The sequence below is a fragment of the Myotis brandtii genome, unplaced genomic scaffold (genome assembly GCF_000412655.1).
Source record: "Myotis brandtii unplaced genomic scaffold, ASM41265v1 scaffold358, whole genome shotgun sequence".
Lineage (NCBI taxonomy): Eukaryota > Metazoa > Chordata > Mammalia > Chiroptera > Vespertilionidae > Myotis > Myotis brandtii.
Window position 1 is genome coordinate 3,444,892 of NW_005363772.1, and position 15,000 is coordinate 3,459,891.

The 15,000-nt window shown below is 33.8% G+C and overlaps 2 protein-coding genes across 4 annotated transcripts in view; one reads left to right on the plus strand and one right to left on the minus strand.

Moving 5' to 3' along the window:
• FGFR1OP2 (FGFR1 oncogene partner 2) overlaps positions 1–12,651 on the plus strand; it is a 22,326-nt gene extending 9,675 nt beyond the window's left edge. The window contains exons 3-7 of one of the 3 annotated variants that reach the window (XM_014544280.1): positions 2,142–2,259; positions 3,731–3,873; positions 6,631–6,774; positions 9,261–9,374; positions 10,362–12,651. In XM_014544280.1, coding sequence (XP_014399766.1) covers positions 2,142–2,259; positions 3,731–3,873; positions 6,631–6,774; positions 9,261–9,374; positions 10,362–10,499 — 657 coding nt within the window. In that variant the 3' untranslated portion in view covers positions 10,500–12,651. The remainder of the gene's footprint in view (positions 1–2,141; positions 2,260–3,730; positions 3,874–6,630; positions 6,775–9,260; positions 9,375–10,361) is intronic. The other 2 variants (XM_014544281.1, XM_014544282.1) reach the window with 2 other exon arrangements.
• A 1,299-nt stretch (positions 12,652–13,950) lies between these two features.
• The window catches only part of TM7SF3 (transmembrane 7 superfamily member 3), a gene marked incomplete at its 5' end in the record, with an annotated part of 28,878 nt that continues 27,828 nt past the window's right edge, over positions 13,951–15,000 (minus strand). Inside the window, one exon of the mRNA XM_005871853.2 lies at positions 13,951–15,000. This exon is cut by the window's right edge and continues 895 nt beyond it.

A 15,000-nucleotide genomic window follows, 5' to 3' on the forward strand; every position in this document is an offset into this window, starting at 1 on the left:
GTTTAGATATATTTTTAATATTATCTATAGATATAGTATTTCCAAAGGTAGCTTCAATAATAGATCCATTACAAATCATTTTACAGGGGATTTCAATAATGTCCATTCCTAAATGAAAACTGCTATCAAGTTTGCCATCTCCAAGTTTTATTAACCATTCACTATAAGACATATTCCCTCCTCCCTGCTGTCAGGGTCCAGGGTGCAGGTGAATGGGATTCCTGGCTGGTGTGCTGCTGACAGCAAGCTGACCAACAGCTGATTCCACAAGGAATGGGGCTCCCTCCTCCCAAATTTATCTTAGTAATCTGTCTATGGCGTTTATAGCATGACTGGATGCCATGGTGCATTCATCAATAATGAGAAGTTGGACCTTTTTAATAGTTTTAGCAACTTCACTGTTTATATCAAGTCTAGAAATTGAAGTTTCATTTAGTGGAATGGGTAATTTATATTGGGAATGAAAGGTGCTTCCACCAAGAAGTAAATTTGCAGCAATTTCTGTAGATGCTGTGGGTAAAACAGTACTACCACAACCTCTAATATAATGTCTTAAAACTTTATAAAGATATGCCTCCATGCTCCTAGGGCCGGTTCCTGCCTCAAACCTTGCCCTTACCAGAAACAGCTTGGGGAGGGCGCAGCTGTGGCTAAGAGGACCCAGGACTTAGTGCGTCCACCCTCCGAGGGCGGGTTCCTGCCTGAAACCTCACTGCCCTCATGGGAAACAGCTCGGGGAGGTTGCAGCCGTTTCCAAGACAACCCCTGCAGGACTGACTTCCTTCCGGTTGGTCGAGCCTCGGTCGTGATGTTACACCCAGGGTTTTTATATAAATAGATAATCCAATTTGCATATTAGCCTTTTATTATCATATATAATAAAAGGCTAATATGCAAAACGACTGGCAGAACGACCAGTCACAATGATGCGTACTGACCACCAGGGGGCAGGCACTCAACGCAGGAGCTCCCCCCTGGTGGTCAGTGCGGTCCCACAGGGGGAGCACCTCTCTGCCAGAAGCTGGGCTCACAGCTGGCCAGCGCAGCGGTGGTGGCAAGAGTCTCTCCCACCTCTGTTGCAGGCAGTGTTAAGGAGCGAGGGGTCCCGGACTGCAAGAGCCCCTGACTGCAAGAGGGATGTCTGACTGCCAGCTTAGGCCTGATCCCCCTGAGGGGTCCCAGACTGCAAGAGGGTGCAGGCCGGGCTGAGGGGACCCCCCCCCTCAGTGCACAAATTTCGTGCACCAGGCCTCTATATGGGATAATATTCCATTGTAAGGATATGTCACATTGTGTCTACTATTCATCAGTTGATGGACATTTGGATTATTTCTATGTTTTGGCTATTATAAATAATACTGCTATGAATACTTTTGTATAAGTTTCTGTGTGGACATGTTTTCAGTTATCTTGAGTATATAACTCAGAGTGGAATGGATGGGTCATATAATAGCTCTGTGTATAATTTTTTGAGGATCTGCCAGACTGTTTTTCATAGTAGTTATATCTTACATTCCCATCAATAATATATGAGGGTTACAATTTCTCCACATTCTCTCCAACACTTGTTATTTGTCTTTTTTATTAAAGCCATCCTAGCAGTTATGAAGTGGTATCTTATATTGAATTGCATTTCCCTAGTGACTAATGATTTTAAGCATTTTTTCATGTGCTATTGGTCATTTGTATATTTTATTTAGAGCATTGTCTCTTCAAATCCTTTGCCAGTTTTTCCTCCAGCTTTATTGAGATGTAATTGACATAAAACATTGTATATGTTTAAAGTATACAGTGTGATGATTTGATACACATATATTGTGAAGTGATTGCCATAAGATTAGTTAGCATTTCTCTCACCTGACATAATTACCTTTTTCATGTGTGTGGTGAGAACATTTAAGATCTACCCTCTTAGCAACTTTCAAACACACAATACAGTATTGTTAACTATAGTCACCATGCTATACATTACATCCCCAGAACTTACCTTATTTGCCAATTTTTTAATTGGGTTTTCTTATTCATTTAGTTGTGATAATTCTTTATATATTCTGGATACTAGACCCTTATCTGATATATAACTCAGATTTACATTTTCAAATATTTTCTTCCCACATGTTCTTTTTTAATATTTTCATTAGTATCAGGAAGAAATTCAAGAACTTAATGAAGTTGCAAGACATCGGCCACGGTCTACATTAGTTATGGGAATCCAGCAAGAAAACAGACAAATCAGAGAATTGCAACAAGAAAACAAAGGCAAGATATATTATTACTACATATAGCAAATCAAAAGAGAACTTTGCTTCCGGCTGGCATGGCTCAATGGTTGAGCATTGACCTATGAGCCAGGAAGTCACGGTTCAATTCCTAGTCAGGGCACATGCCCAGATGGATTGTAGGCTCCCTCCCCAGTGTGGGTCATGCAGGGGGTAGCCTATCAGTGATTCTCTCTCATCTTTGATATTTCTGTCTCTCTCTCTCCTCCTCCCTTCCTCTCTGAAATCAATAAAAATATTTTTTAAAAAGAGAGAGAACTTTACAATTGTACTGTCAACTTGGGATCAATTAATATTGTCAAACATGGGAAAATAATCAACTAAATTTACTTTTTGATGTTAATGTCATCTCTACTTCATAGGTCTATTGCCCTTTTTTCTGTTCTACATTTGAATGTCTGCCTTGCTTGGAGTCATCTTACATTCTGACTTTAAATATTCAGTTTGTGCCATTGTTGTTACCTATGAAATAACTCAATTTTATTCTCTGCAATCCCACCACTTTGTTCCCCAGCTTAGGTGTTCATAGTCTCTTCCTGAACTATCCTAATTCGTCTCCCTGATTCCATCCCCTGCAGTCCATCTTCAACACTGGCATCAGATTGATTTTTTTAAATTATCTGATCATATTATTTAGCTTAAGAACCCTCATTGTACAACATCAGGTCTTCAAATAACATCGATTTGTTCATTTCGTTATATAGTTGATGAAATGCTATAGGAAGTTAACTATTTTTTATGTCATTTAGTCTTTGGTAAAATTGATTTTGTTATATGTCATTTTGCTTAAAGTCACGGAACCTGTTCTTTTCCTTGTATACTTGTTTCTTTATCCAATGGCCTTCAAAGTTAACTCCAAGCCTTCTTTTCTTTCTTCTTCTTCCCATACCTCTCTTCTCTATGAAACCTTTGCTTTTGCCATCCCAAACTAGTTCCTAAATGTACTGTCACTTTCATGCCTCCCTGCTTAGAATGTTTTTTATTTTTCAGCTCAAGGAATGCAGGTTCACCTCAATACCATACTTCTGTGAAGCTTTCACCAATTTCTCCTCACAGACTTCTCATATATATTTGAGTGGAGCGCCTCTCTGCATTTACCACATTGTATTACAATTATTTATGTATTTGTTTTCTCGACTACACTCTGAGCTCCATGGCCTTTTGGTTTTCCTAATATAGAGCATCATCTGATACCTAATTGTTATTCATTGAATGGGTATTGAAATGATTCTCAAAAAATGAGTTTTAAATGGTAATTTAAAAACTAATAAAGGACTTCATTTGGTATCTTTTATTTCTATACTATCCTATATAGCTAGATTGTTATTCATCAGGTTTTCTTTTTAAAATACCCTCTTTATAAGTTGCTTTTTTAATAAAGTAATATGGAAGAGAATATTTTATACATCTTTAACTCAAGTTTGAATAAAATATACTGTTATTCTTGATAGAATTACGTACATCCTTGGAAGAACATCAGTCTGCCTTGGAACTTATAATGAGCAAGTATCGTGAACAAATGTTTAGATTGCTAATGGCTAGCAAAAAAGATGACCCGGGTATAATAATGAAGTTAAAAGAGCAGCACTCAAAGGTAATCCATTCTATAAATATAATTGGAAATGGAATAGAAGGACAATTGGTTAACTTATTTTTTTCATTTCTTGTTATAGATCATTTTATTTTATTTACTCTTCTAACTACCATTGTTCCTAGTAGCTTTAATATATATTAAAAAGTAAACTTTATTTGGGAAATAAAGGTAAGTATTCAATTCAAATTTATTTTTATAAGGTTGTCTGCTTTTAAGAAATATTTCTTTAAATAGATTTCTGTATTGACATCTGTTGCAAAAACAAAAATTGGAATGCTAAAAACTTTTTTAAAAAATTGAACACAGATAAAGATAGATTTGTTTTCCTTAAAACTATTTTCTAAATAAGGCTGATTCATCCAAACTATCATCTTGATTATAATGGAAAGAACAGGGGGTCAGGGAGAGGAAAAGAACCAACATACTAAAAATTTGCTCTCCTCCCCCCAAATCACATATCAATCAGGAACATAATGTTTAGAGATAGCTAAACTGGTTAAAAATTAGTGTTTTTCCTTCTGTTCATTTGTCATTCCTGTGTCTGTTCCTTTTGTGTATGTCCCTTGTGTTTGCTAACAACTGCTATGAAGACAAGTAGAATAATCTTTACCATTTACCTTTTATTTTAAACTGAATTTTAACTGCTGGTATGGAATAAAAATATTAGAATAGATTGTAATTATGAGGCCATTTTCTTTAATGGATAATGGTGAGCTAACTATTAGTGGTTATAACTAATATTATTTAAGAAATATTGATTGTTATAAGACATTTTTATCTTTCTCAACTATTGAAACACATTTTAGATTTTTTGAAATGTTTCTTCCATCTTGGGGCTTGTAGATATTTTTAAATTATTAATTCTATTAAAATTAAATACCTAGTAAATAGATCTTTGTGTGACAACTTTGCATATTTGAGGAAGTTAGTAGTCTTGTGTCAAATAGTAAAGTAGTAAATTAATAAATACGAGTTGAATGTTAGTTAATTATGCTGTATTCGTCTCCTAACCAAAAGGAAAATGTTGGATATTTAAGTAGCAATCTTTTGAGTGTAAAATGTATCTATTGTTAATGAGATTATTATAAAAATATTTATATTTAAATGTATAACTTAAGAGGTTTTTTAAAGGTACAAAGATGAATTGACTTAAAAATTATTGTTAAAAGAAATGTGATTTTTTTAAAATATATTTTATTGATTTTTTTACAGAGAGCAAGGGAGAAGGATAGAGAGTTAGAAGCATCGATGAAAGAGAAACATTGATCAGCTGCCTCCTGCACACTCCCTACTGGGGATGTGCCCGCAACCAAGGTACATGCCCTTGACCGGAATCCAACCTGGGACCCTTGAGTCCGTAGGCTGACGCTCTATCCGCTGAGCCAAACCGGTTAGGGCAAGAAATGTAATCTTGAGAAATTTCAGAAGTCCTTCTGTTTAATAATCTAAGAAATAGCCCTGACTGGTTTTGCTCACTGGAGCGTCTGTCTGCGGACTGAAGGGTCCCAGATTTAATTCCTGTCAAGGGCACATGCCCGGGTTGCAGGCTCAATCCCCAGTGAGGGGTGTGCAGGAGGCAGCTGACCAATAATTATCTCTCATCATTGATGTTTCTATCCCCTTCTCCCTTCCTCTCTGAAATCAATAAAAATACATTTTAAAAAATAAAAATAATCTAAGAAATAAATTTTTAAGATCTAAAGAGAAGAATACTTTGACCAAAAAAAGTGCTTAGAGTAAGATACTGCAGCTTGCTATTCCCATCTGGTAGTAGCTCTGACAGAAGTGAATGTTTTCTGAAACACATGAGATTTTACCATTCACCAGAGAGCTGTTTTATTAATTAGCAAAATGAAACATTTCTTAAGATAGTTGTAAACCATCTTTTTTTATTATATAAATTAAGTTCGTCATCATATGTGCCAATCCTTACCTTCCATAAAATGACTATTCAGTTACTTGTTATTAATTCTAACTAACACATATTAATGTTTGTGATTTTGATTTTCCCCAAAAAGGAGACACTTTGACTCAATTAAACAAACATCTATTAACATTTGCACTGGCTTAGTTATTATTAATAATAGGATGAATGAATGAATAAGTTCCATTATTCTATAATAGGAGCTTACAGTGTAATGGGAGATACAGATACAAACATAACTATCAGATATAAGGTCAAATGTGATGAATCCTAAAATAGAGATATGAATTATTACAGGAATAGTAGAGGAAGCAAGATTAGTTCTCATGAAGAGCATCTGGGAAGGAGTAAGGAAAGGAAGAAATCCAACTAAATTCAGTTTTGAATTAATTAGTGGGGGTTGGGCATCAACAAGCAGAGGTAGGTGAGCAGAGAAACTGGTATGATTAAGGTGCAGAAATAGGAGATTCTAGGACATGTTTAGGTACTAGTGCTCTGACATACCTAAACCCAAAAATAATTTTATAACACATTTAGGGGTAACAGAGTCACACATAACAGCATTTTGAAGTAAGAGACCCTTTTGGGACTACTGTAATATAGAATTTTGCCCTTAATCTGAAAGTTTTTGAGCACACATTTAAAAATCAAAATGAGAACTAATTTTCATTCAAATATTCATTTTATTCATTATTTTTGAACAGATGCCTTTTTGGAAATCTTAAAAAAGCAAACATTTCAAACAGTTGGCTAACACGCATGAACTAACACTCATTCAGTTTTTAAATTACGGATAATATCCGTATTAACATTATAATGACTCTGTACTACAGATTGACATGGTACATCGTAACAGCTCCGAAGGATTCTTCCTTGATGCATCTCGACACATCCTTGAAGCACCTCAACATGGACTGGAGAGAAGGCACTTGGAAGCAAATCAGAATGTACACTATATAAAACAGTCAATTTTGGGGGTGCGGATGGAAGGGGGGGGTCCATTTAAAGAGTTTTTTACATTGAATTTTTCTACCAGATTAAATCAGCACATAAATAAAATTAAGTTTCAAAATGCTGTGCTAGCCATGCAAAAATATTCAGTGTAGAAACTTTAAATCTGTCATTGATTCTCTGTGTATTGTATCATACACATCCTGTTAGATAAGGGCAGGCCTTAAAGGTTGTTCGGGCGAGCTTTTCATTTTGTTGCCCTTACTGCTGCTGCAAATTTAGTAAACTTTAAACAGTTATTCTCTTTCTGGACATCAAAGATATGTTCTTGGCAGTCATTTTAGTCTGATTTCATAAAAATTTTGTTCAAATTATTAAATGAACTGTTTTAACTCAGATTTTTGACAGTTTGTTGTCCTTTAGTTTGAGTTTATAATAAAATGCCTTTGTATATGTGTTATTAAGTGTAGTATAGTATACTCTCCATTGTGTTTTAGCTGTCTGTCTATTGTTTGTTTGTTTGTTTGTTTGTTTGTTTTTTACCTTACTTATAGCTGGTCTTTATTGAGCCAAGTTGAAATAAACCTAAGCAAAAAAGTTACAAGTGAAAGGCATGTCAAGACAGTTCAAGGATTATTTTGCTAACACTTCTTGCCGTTAGTTTTGAAAACACAGGTCTGGCCTCTTGTGCCCAATAAAAGATCTATGATACTTCTCCAAAGATTTTATTGTAATAAGTGAATCATCCATGAACTTGGCCTATAAAAATACTGCTCTGATTGAAGAATTGGGTGGGGGTTTTTTCATGATGATTTTCTTAGACTCTGTCCTGAAGAAAAAAAAAATGGTGGTATCTTGTTTTCCATTTTAAAGGCACGGAATTATTTGCTTCCTGTGTAGTCATTTAACCTAGGTCAGTCCCATAGGATATCAAATCATAAACTGAGATAGCTGTTCATATTCAAAATTTTTACTCATTACCCTTATTCAATTTGTCCCTGCAGTTATCTGTATTTAACTTACTTTTAAACATTACATGCTTCCTTTATATTGGGAGGGATTTTAATCATTTTTAAGAATATGACAGATGTTTGTCTTGATATCATTCTTGCTACCATAATCTAATTTGGGGACATCCAACAGAACTTTCTGAAATGATGGAAATGTTCTTTATCTGCACTGTTCAATATGGAAGCTGAGAGCCACATGTGGCTTTTGAGTACTTAAAGTGTCACTACTACAACTGAGGAACTGAATTGCTAATTTCTTTAAATGTATTTGATTTTAATTCATGTAAATTTCAATAGCACCATATTGGACGATGTCAGATCTATATTTTGCCTTTTCTGTGTACTAGAATTGTATAGAAAGGACCTACATTTTTGTTGGTTAAGAAAGTATTAAATGTGTTTGCTAAAGATATTCCTATTCTTCATCTTATTTCCTCCATAGTTTGCTAGTTTGTTTGGTTTTTTGTTTTTTTGTGTGTGGTTTTTTTTGGGGGGGAGGGGGTCCTACTCAAATCCATTCTACCGTTAGAGAATATACAACTCCTTAAGAGGCTTAATGTTTATTTGGAGAGCTATTAACTTTTATATTTAACTTTTGGTCTTAATATAGTAAAAGAACCCTCAAGTGCCAGTGAACAATGGTTTGTAGAAGGTTTTCATTTAAAAAATTATTATTCTTAAGTTTATGTTGATTTTAAATGTTTTGTCTGTATCTTTCACTTTGACTGTAAGCTCCTTAAAATCAGGGAACATGTCTTAACAGAATTCATATTTCTGTTGCCTAGTACAGGTGTGCAAAAAAAGAAAAATGAATGGGATTGGAAGAAATTTGTGTTACTTGTTGTACTAAAAAAGTGGATGACTATTTTATACTGAAATTGTATTTTGAAGTTTGCAAAGAAGGCCATTTAATATTTTAATACTTAAAAGCAGAACTATGTTCATTTTACTCAGTATGTATTATCTATTATGTACTGAACACTAATAGGCAAATATAAACAAGATACAGTTTCTGCTGTCAAAGAGGATTATAATGGAGAAAGTTCTAGATTGGATTGAGATCGATTTTTAGGTATGGGTAGTACAGAAAAGATTTATAAATCATGAAAACTTCAGGGAAAAGAGGTGGAATATGTCAGAAAGTTTTATCTTTCCCATTACTTTGACAAGTCATATAGGTAGGTGCAAAAAAGAAAAGTTGCTGATCATTTGTAGTGAAAGGAATGTGAAATATGAGCTCTCTTCTTACGAGTGGGTTTACTTAAATTATGCTGCTTAGTCTTAATTCTAGTCCTAAAATCTGATTTCAAAAGCACGATCATGGTCAGTCAGCTTTCTTGTAAATATCTGTTTATTATATTAATTACATTCATGTTAAATGGCAGTATGTGAATATTACATTCATATTAAGTGGCAGTAAAGATTTTATAAAGAGGAGAGGATCCAAAAATAACAATAATACAGTATTTCACTAATTTGCAACTCCCATCTCTCTTTTTCAGGAATTACAAGCACATATTGACCAGATAACTGAAATGGCAGCGGTAATGAAGAAAGCCATTGAAATTGATGAGCAACAGGGTTGTAAGGAACAGGAAAGAATATTTCAGCTTGAAGTAAGTTTTAAATTGTAAAAGTAGGTGAAACTGCTCAAAGATCTATGCCAGAAAATATATCCCATAAATCATTGTCCTTTATTTTGTGTAGTAAAAGCATAAACCATTGTTGAATAAGCCGAATCAGTAGAATAGACTTTTGTACTTTAAAAGCTTCATTTTGAAATTATGGTTGTACAGGGCCAAAATTATTTCTCTCTCTAAGCATACAAGATTCAAACTTTTCCAGTAAAGGGCCAGATAGTAAATTTTTTAGATTTTACAAACTAGATAGTCTGTTGCAACTACTCAACTCTTCCATTGTAATGCAAAATTTACAGTAAGATTTAATTTACAGTAACAGACCCCAAGCCAGACTGTAGTTTGCTGATCCCTGCCTTTTACCATTGAACTTAGAAAGTAAAATCAAAGACAGAGTGATAGAGAATAAATTATGAAAATTATTTTTAAATGTGTGCACATTTCTTATAATATCTACAAAAAAAAAAAGGCAAAGTTGTTTACCTTTTGGTCTAGATTTGGTCACTTACTTTCCTTTTTGAAAAACATCATGATTTACTCAACCAACCCTGTTGTCAAATTCCTGTAAGGTAAGAAACCAGATGGCTTGTCTTGTATTCCATGCTATCATGGAGGTAATAAAAGTACTAAAGTACTAAGAGGTTGTAGTCCCAGTGTATTACTCACAAACTTTCTGAGTGTATTTAAATATAAATCTAGATGTTAAAATAAGGCAATTTCTGAGGTTCTGTCTACAATTATAGCTGCATAAATAAGAAGACTTTGCAGAGGTAGAAGCCATTGAACACATGATTCCTACCTCTTTAAAGTGTTCTCTGGATTCAGGTTGTCAACTTCAGTTGCATATATATCATTCAGTGCATTTCTGTCAGTTACAGAACTTGCTTCTTATTTGTTATACTGTATGTTTGTGCTCTTGTAGCTGGCTAACTTGGTGGCTGCATCTTTGTCTTTATTTTCTTATAGCAAGAAAACAAAGGCTTGAGAGAGATCCTTCAAATAACCCGAGAGTCGTTTCTGAACCTTAGAAAAGATGATGTATCAGAAAATACTTCCTTGTCAGCATTAGTGACCAATAGCGACCTGAGTCTGAGGAAGAGCTGAAGAGTCTGAGTTTCTTACAAGGCTCCAAATGATCCCTGGGACTGGTCTACTGACGCTAATGAATTAACAGGAAAATCAATCTCACGCTACTCTTTTTTCCCCTTTAATATGTACAGTGCACTGTAAATGACATTTTTAAGAGGTAGCAACAAAAAATGCATAGTTCATGGTTATAGACTTTATTCCAAAATACAGTTGAAAAGTAGAAACAAGAGTTTGTTAATTGCTGAACAAATTGAAGATTTTTACAGTGACTGCTGAACATTTCAAGAGCTTCCAGTAGTGCTGTTGGCTTTCCGGATGATACTTGGAATATTCCCAGTAAATGTGTGGGAATTCATGAAGTTATCCCAATTTTAAAATACACATTTTGCCACAGTTTGGTGAGTGGAAGATCATCATACTAAGTTTTATCCTCCCTGTTTGGTGTCAAAGTTAACAAATAGCTTATGTACCATGAGACTTTAGCTTTAATGATTGCCTATCTACCTTCCCATTAATTTAAATTCTTGTCCAAAAAAAAAAAAATCAGTTTGAAAGGCTGTAGGAATGTCTTATATACACCATACACAAAAAAAGGTAATTTAATTTTAGCTAACTTACCATAATACTCAGCAAACAATTGTCCATAATTGCTAAGCATTTGAGATAGCATTTCAGGAATGAAAGAGAAGAAATACTACTTTCTAAGAAAGAAGATCTTATAAGAGACATATTTAGTAGGTTAAACTACTCTGAAAGAATAAGTTTTGCTTTTAAATCATTAATGAAGAGATTTTTCTCTTATGTGGTTGATATTTAAGGATACTGTGTAGCTCATTTAGCTAACAGTTGAAATGTTTGATAAAGCAAGCTAGGTATGGTTATTTCAAAGTAAGTTGGGATATCCTCTGCCTCATAGAGTCCCTTTTTTAAAAGTAACTGTTAAGTGAGATAGAAAAAGTAAATTAAAAAAGTAATTTCTGGATCTATTCTTAAAAGCACCCATGTGGTCCTCATAACCTATGAGATTTTTCTTATAACTTTCCAGTTAAAGAGGGACAAAAAAATCAATGGAGTTAGGAATATTTGTTTTATTTTTTTAATAAAATATATATCCAGTATGTAAATTTTTAAAAGCCACCAAAAATAGAAATGTGCTTTATCAATTGAAATGTAATTTTTTTCTTATTTTTGGTGATTACAGAATAAAAAGATCAAAGAAGTGTCAGATATAAATATATTATGCTCATTTATATTAAATACATATTAAAATTAGCATAATAGAAAATTTACTTTTGAGTATAAATTTGTTAAATATTTACATGGTAATTTTTATGTATAATTTCATATATTGGTAAAATTAAAAACTACTTTTCAGAATTTTTCTATCTTAAGTTTGGGGTAAGTGGGGTTGATAGGGCTGATTGAATAGAAAAGGGCTATTGACCCAAACATTAAATTGATTTTTGTTCTCATTCAGAGGCCTTAATGTTTTATAAATAAATGACAGTTTTTATTTTTTAACTTTTCTATTCATTTTTGGGAAGGTATTCCTTAATTTGATGGCACATTCATTCATATAGTTTTTATCCCAAGTTAGAATGAAAGAAAATAAGCTACACAGTTGAGATTGTCTGAGGCAGTTTGAGGCAGCTCTATTATAAAACATTACTTGATAATTATTTTTGTAAACCAATAAGTTGAATTAATTTATTCTTAGTCTTCTTACTTGGATATAATTCTAAGATCTTGCTATTTAAAGACATTTACTTTGTCATATAGAAACAGTTTTCCACCCCATACTTTTTTGTTAAGCAGAACCTTACATTTATTCTGAAGGTGTGTAGTGCATAGGAGCCTATTTTATCAATAAAGATGAGTGATTAAAATTGGTGTGCTCTCCAAGTTAATTTGAAAATAATGCTGACATTTATTTTTAGGGTTTATCTCTTCTTGGGGTTTTAATGATATTTAATAACAGGTATCAAATACATCAAGGAGTGAACTTTATACTAAAACATTCTATACAAATGCTGCTATGGAGATAAGTATGAATATTGAATTTTTTTAGTATTATGTTCTTTGAAATGGATAACAACCTAGGACCTCAGAGAATTAACTTGGAAAAAACATGTTTTCATTGCATAAAATTGTAACCCCCCCCCCCCCCACAAAGAAGAGATCATTGCAATATTAACATTAGAAGCCTCCTACCAGTTCACCAGAGAAAAATGAGAAGTAATCAGTGATTTACATTTTCTTTATGATAGAGCAACAGCACATTTGGAAAGGGAGTCAGGCATCCCAAATTTTGGCCTGGGCACTATTTTATAACTGACTTCATATAATTGGCTCCTTCGTCAAGGATTTCCTAATTATTCTCACCACAAAAACAACATAATTATGATACGATAAAATAAAGGGTTCAGATAACATGATTTCTGAAGTCCATTCCTGCCCAGCCAGTGTGAATCAGTGGTTGAGCATCGACCTATGAACCAAGAGATAACTGTTTGCAATGAACTTGTATACATATATGCATAACCTGTGCGCACGGACAATGTGAGGGCCTGGGGGGTGGGGGGAGTGGGCTGGAAGAGGTTAATAGGGGGGAAAGGAGGACCTATGTAATACTTGCAACAATAAAGCCTTTTTTAAAAATAAAAAAAGGATCACAGTTGGATTCCTGGTCAGGGCACATGCCTGGGTTGCCAGCTTGATCCCCAGTAGGGGGTGAGCAGGAGGCAGCCGATCAATGATTCTCTCTCATCATTAATGGTTCTCTCTCCTCTTTCCTCTCTGAAATAAGTAAAAATATACTTTTAAAAAAATAAAGTCCAGCCCTAACCGGTTTGGCTCAGTGGATAGAGCATCGGCCTGGGGACTGAAGGGTCCCAGGTTCGATTCCAGTCAAGGGCATGTACCTTGGTTTCGGCACATCCCCGGTAGGGGGTGTGCAGGAGGCAGCTGATCGATGTTTCTAACTCTCTATCCCTCTCCCTTCCTCTCTGTAAAAAAAATCAATAAAATATATTTTTAAAAAATAAAGTCCATTTGTGGCCTAATATTCTAGTAATTTCTTTGTTAAAATCAGTTACTATCTCATCTTCTATGGAACTCAATTGATCTATAGCACTGGTGAGCTACCGTGGTTTGAAAACTTGGTAGGTAGCCTATAACAGGTTATCAGAAACAAAATAGGACAGTATACTTTTCCAATATTATTACTTTCCTTCAGTTTGACATACCTGAAGTTCTAATGAACTAACCCACTAAAGACATCAGCTTGCCCCAGATTTCCTTCATTTCTTATGATTTCATTTGTGCTTAAACTGATTCTTTAAATAATTATTTTTAATTAAATAATTGTTTTTATAGCTATGAAACTTCTTATGTCTTGTTACTGTGGTACAAAGATAGCTGGCAAAAAATTTTTATAAGATTTTTATAATAATGAGACATTTTAGCATTTTTTTCAAAATAGGAATTTATTAAAAAATTGTACAAACGAGCTTTTTATTACTCACAAATTAACATAAATTTTAACAATTTGTATCCCCCTCCAAAAAAGTGTGTTGTATCTTTACAATCTTCACTGGCAGTGCGTTTTGATGGTATAGAAAATAACTCACAAACATTTTGTATAACTTTGTTAGAATATACCAAGATATGGCAGAAGTCAGAATCCCTACGGTGAATTATAAAAAAAAATTTCCTTGAAGTTTAAGTGTTACTGCGGTTATATAAATAGTGTGGATTACAGAATAAATCATTTCCAAGACACTTTCAAAAGTAAAAGTTGAAAATTTTCCAGCTACCCAAAATTTCAAAAATCTATTGTGCTTTGAAAAAACTCTAAAGCAGCATCATTTCAAATGGTGGTTAACTCACAAATGTGCATACAACCACCCTGTCACTCAGACATGTCAAGTCCCAGGCAGAGCTGGTGGCAGAGGCTCTGACAGTTAAAAGGCCATGAGGAGCAGCTATCCAGCCCAGGGCACCCAGGTTAAAAAAAAAAAAAAAAAAATTTAAAACTGAAGGGAAAAAAAAAAAAAAAAGTTAAAACTGAAGGGACTTTCCTTACAAATGCCAAACCTCTACTTCAAACGTAGCTCCATTAAACACTGAGTGCTTTGACTTCCTCATCACTTTAAAACACAGATGGTACAAAGGGCTTCATATAGAGGTTTTTTTGAAATTGTATTTTACATCAATGCTAATAACTAACTTAGCCGAAAGAACTACAAAATGCAGGTAAAGATTAACAAAACAAAAATTCATGTCACTTAATATGGTTTAAATTAGAGATCAGCTATCAATACTCTTTTAAAGGGCCAGAAAAAAAAACCAGGCCATTATTTGGAATATAAATTAATCATCCATATAAAAGTTCTGTTATCTATATAAATTAGATCTATTTTCAAATTGAAATAATTTAGCTATTTAAATTACCATTTTAAACAATAAAAAAGCAAAAACTATACATTTAAAATGATATGGTAAATGTGTTTTTTAT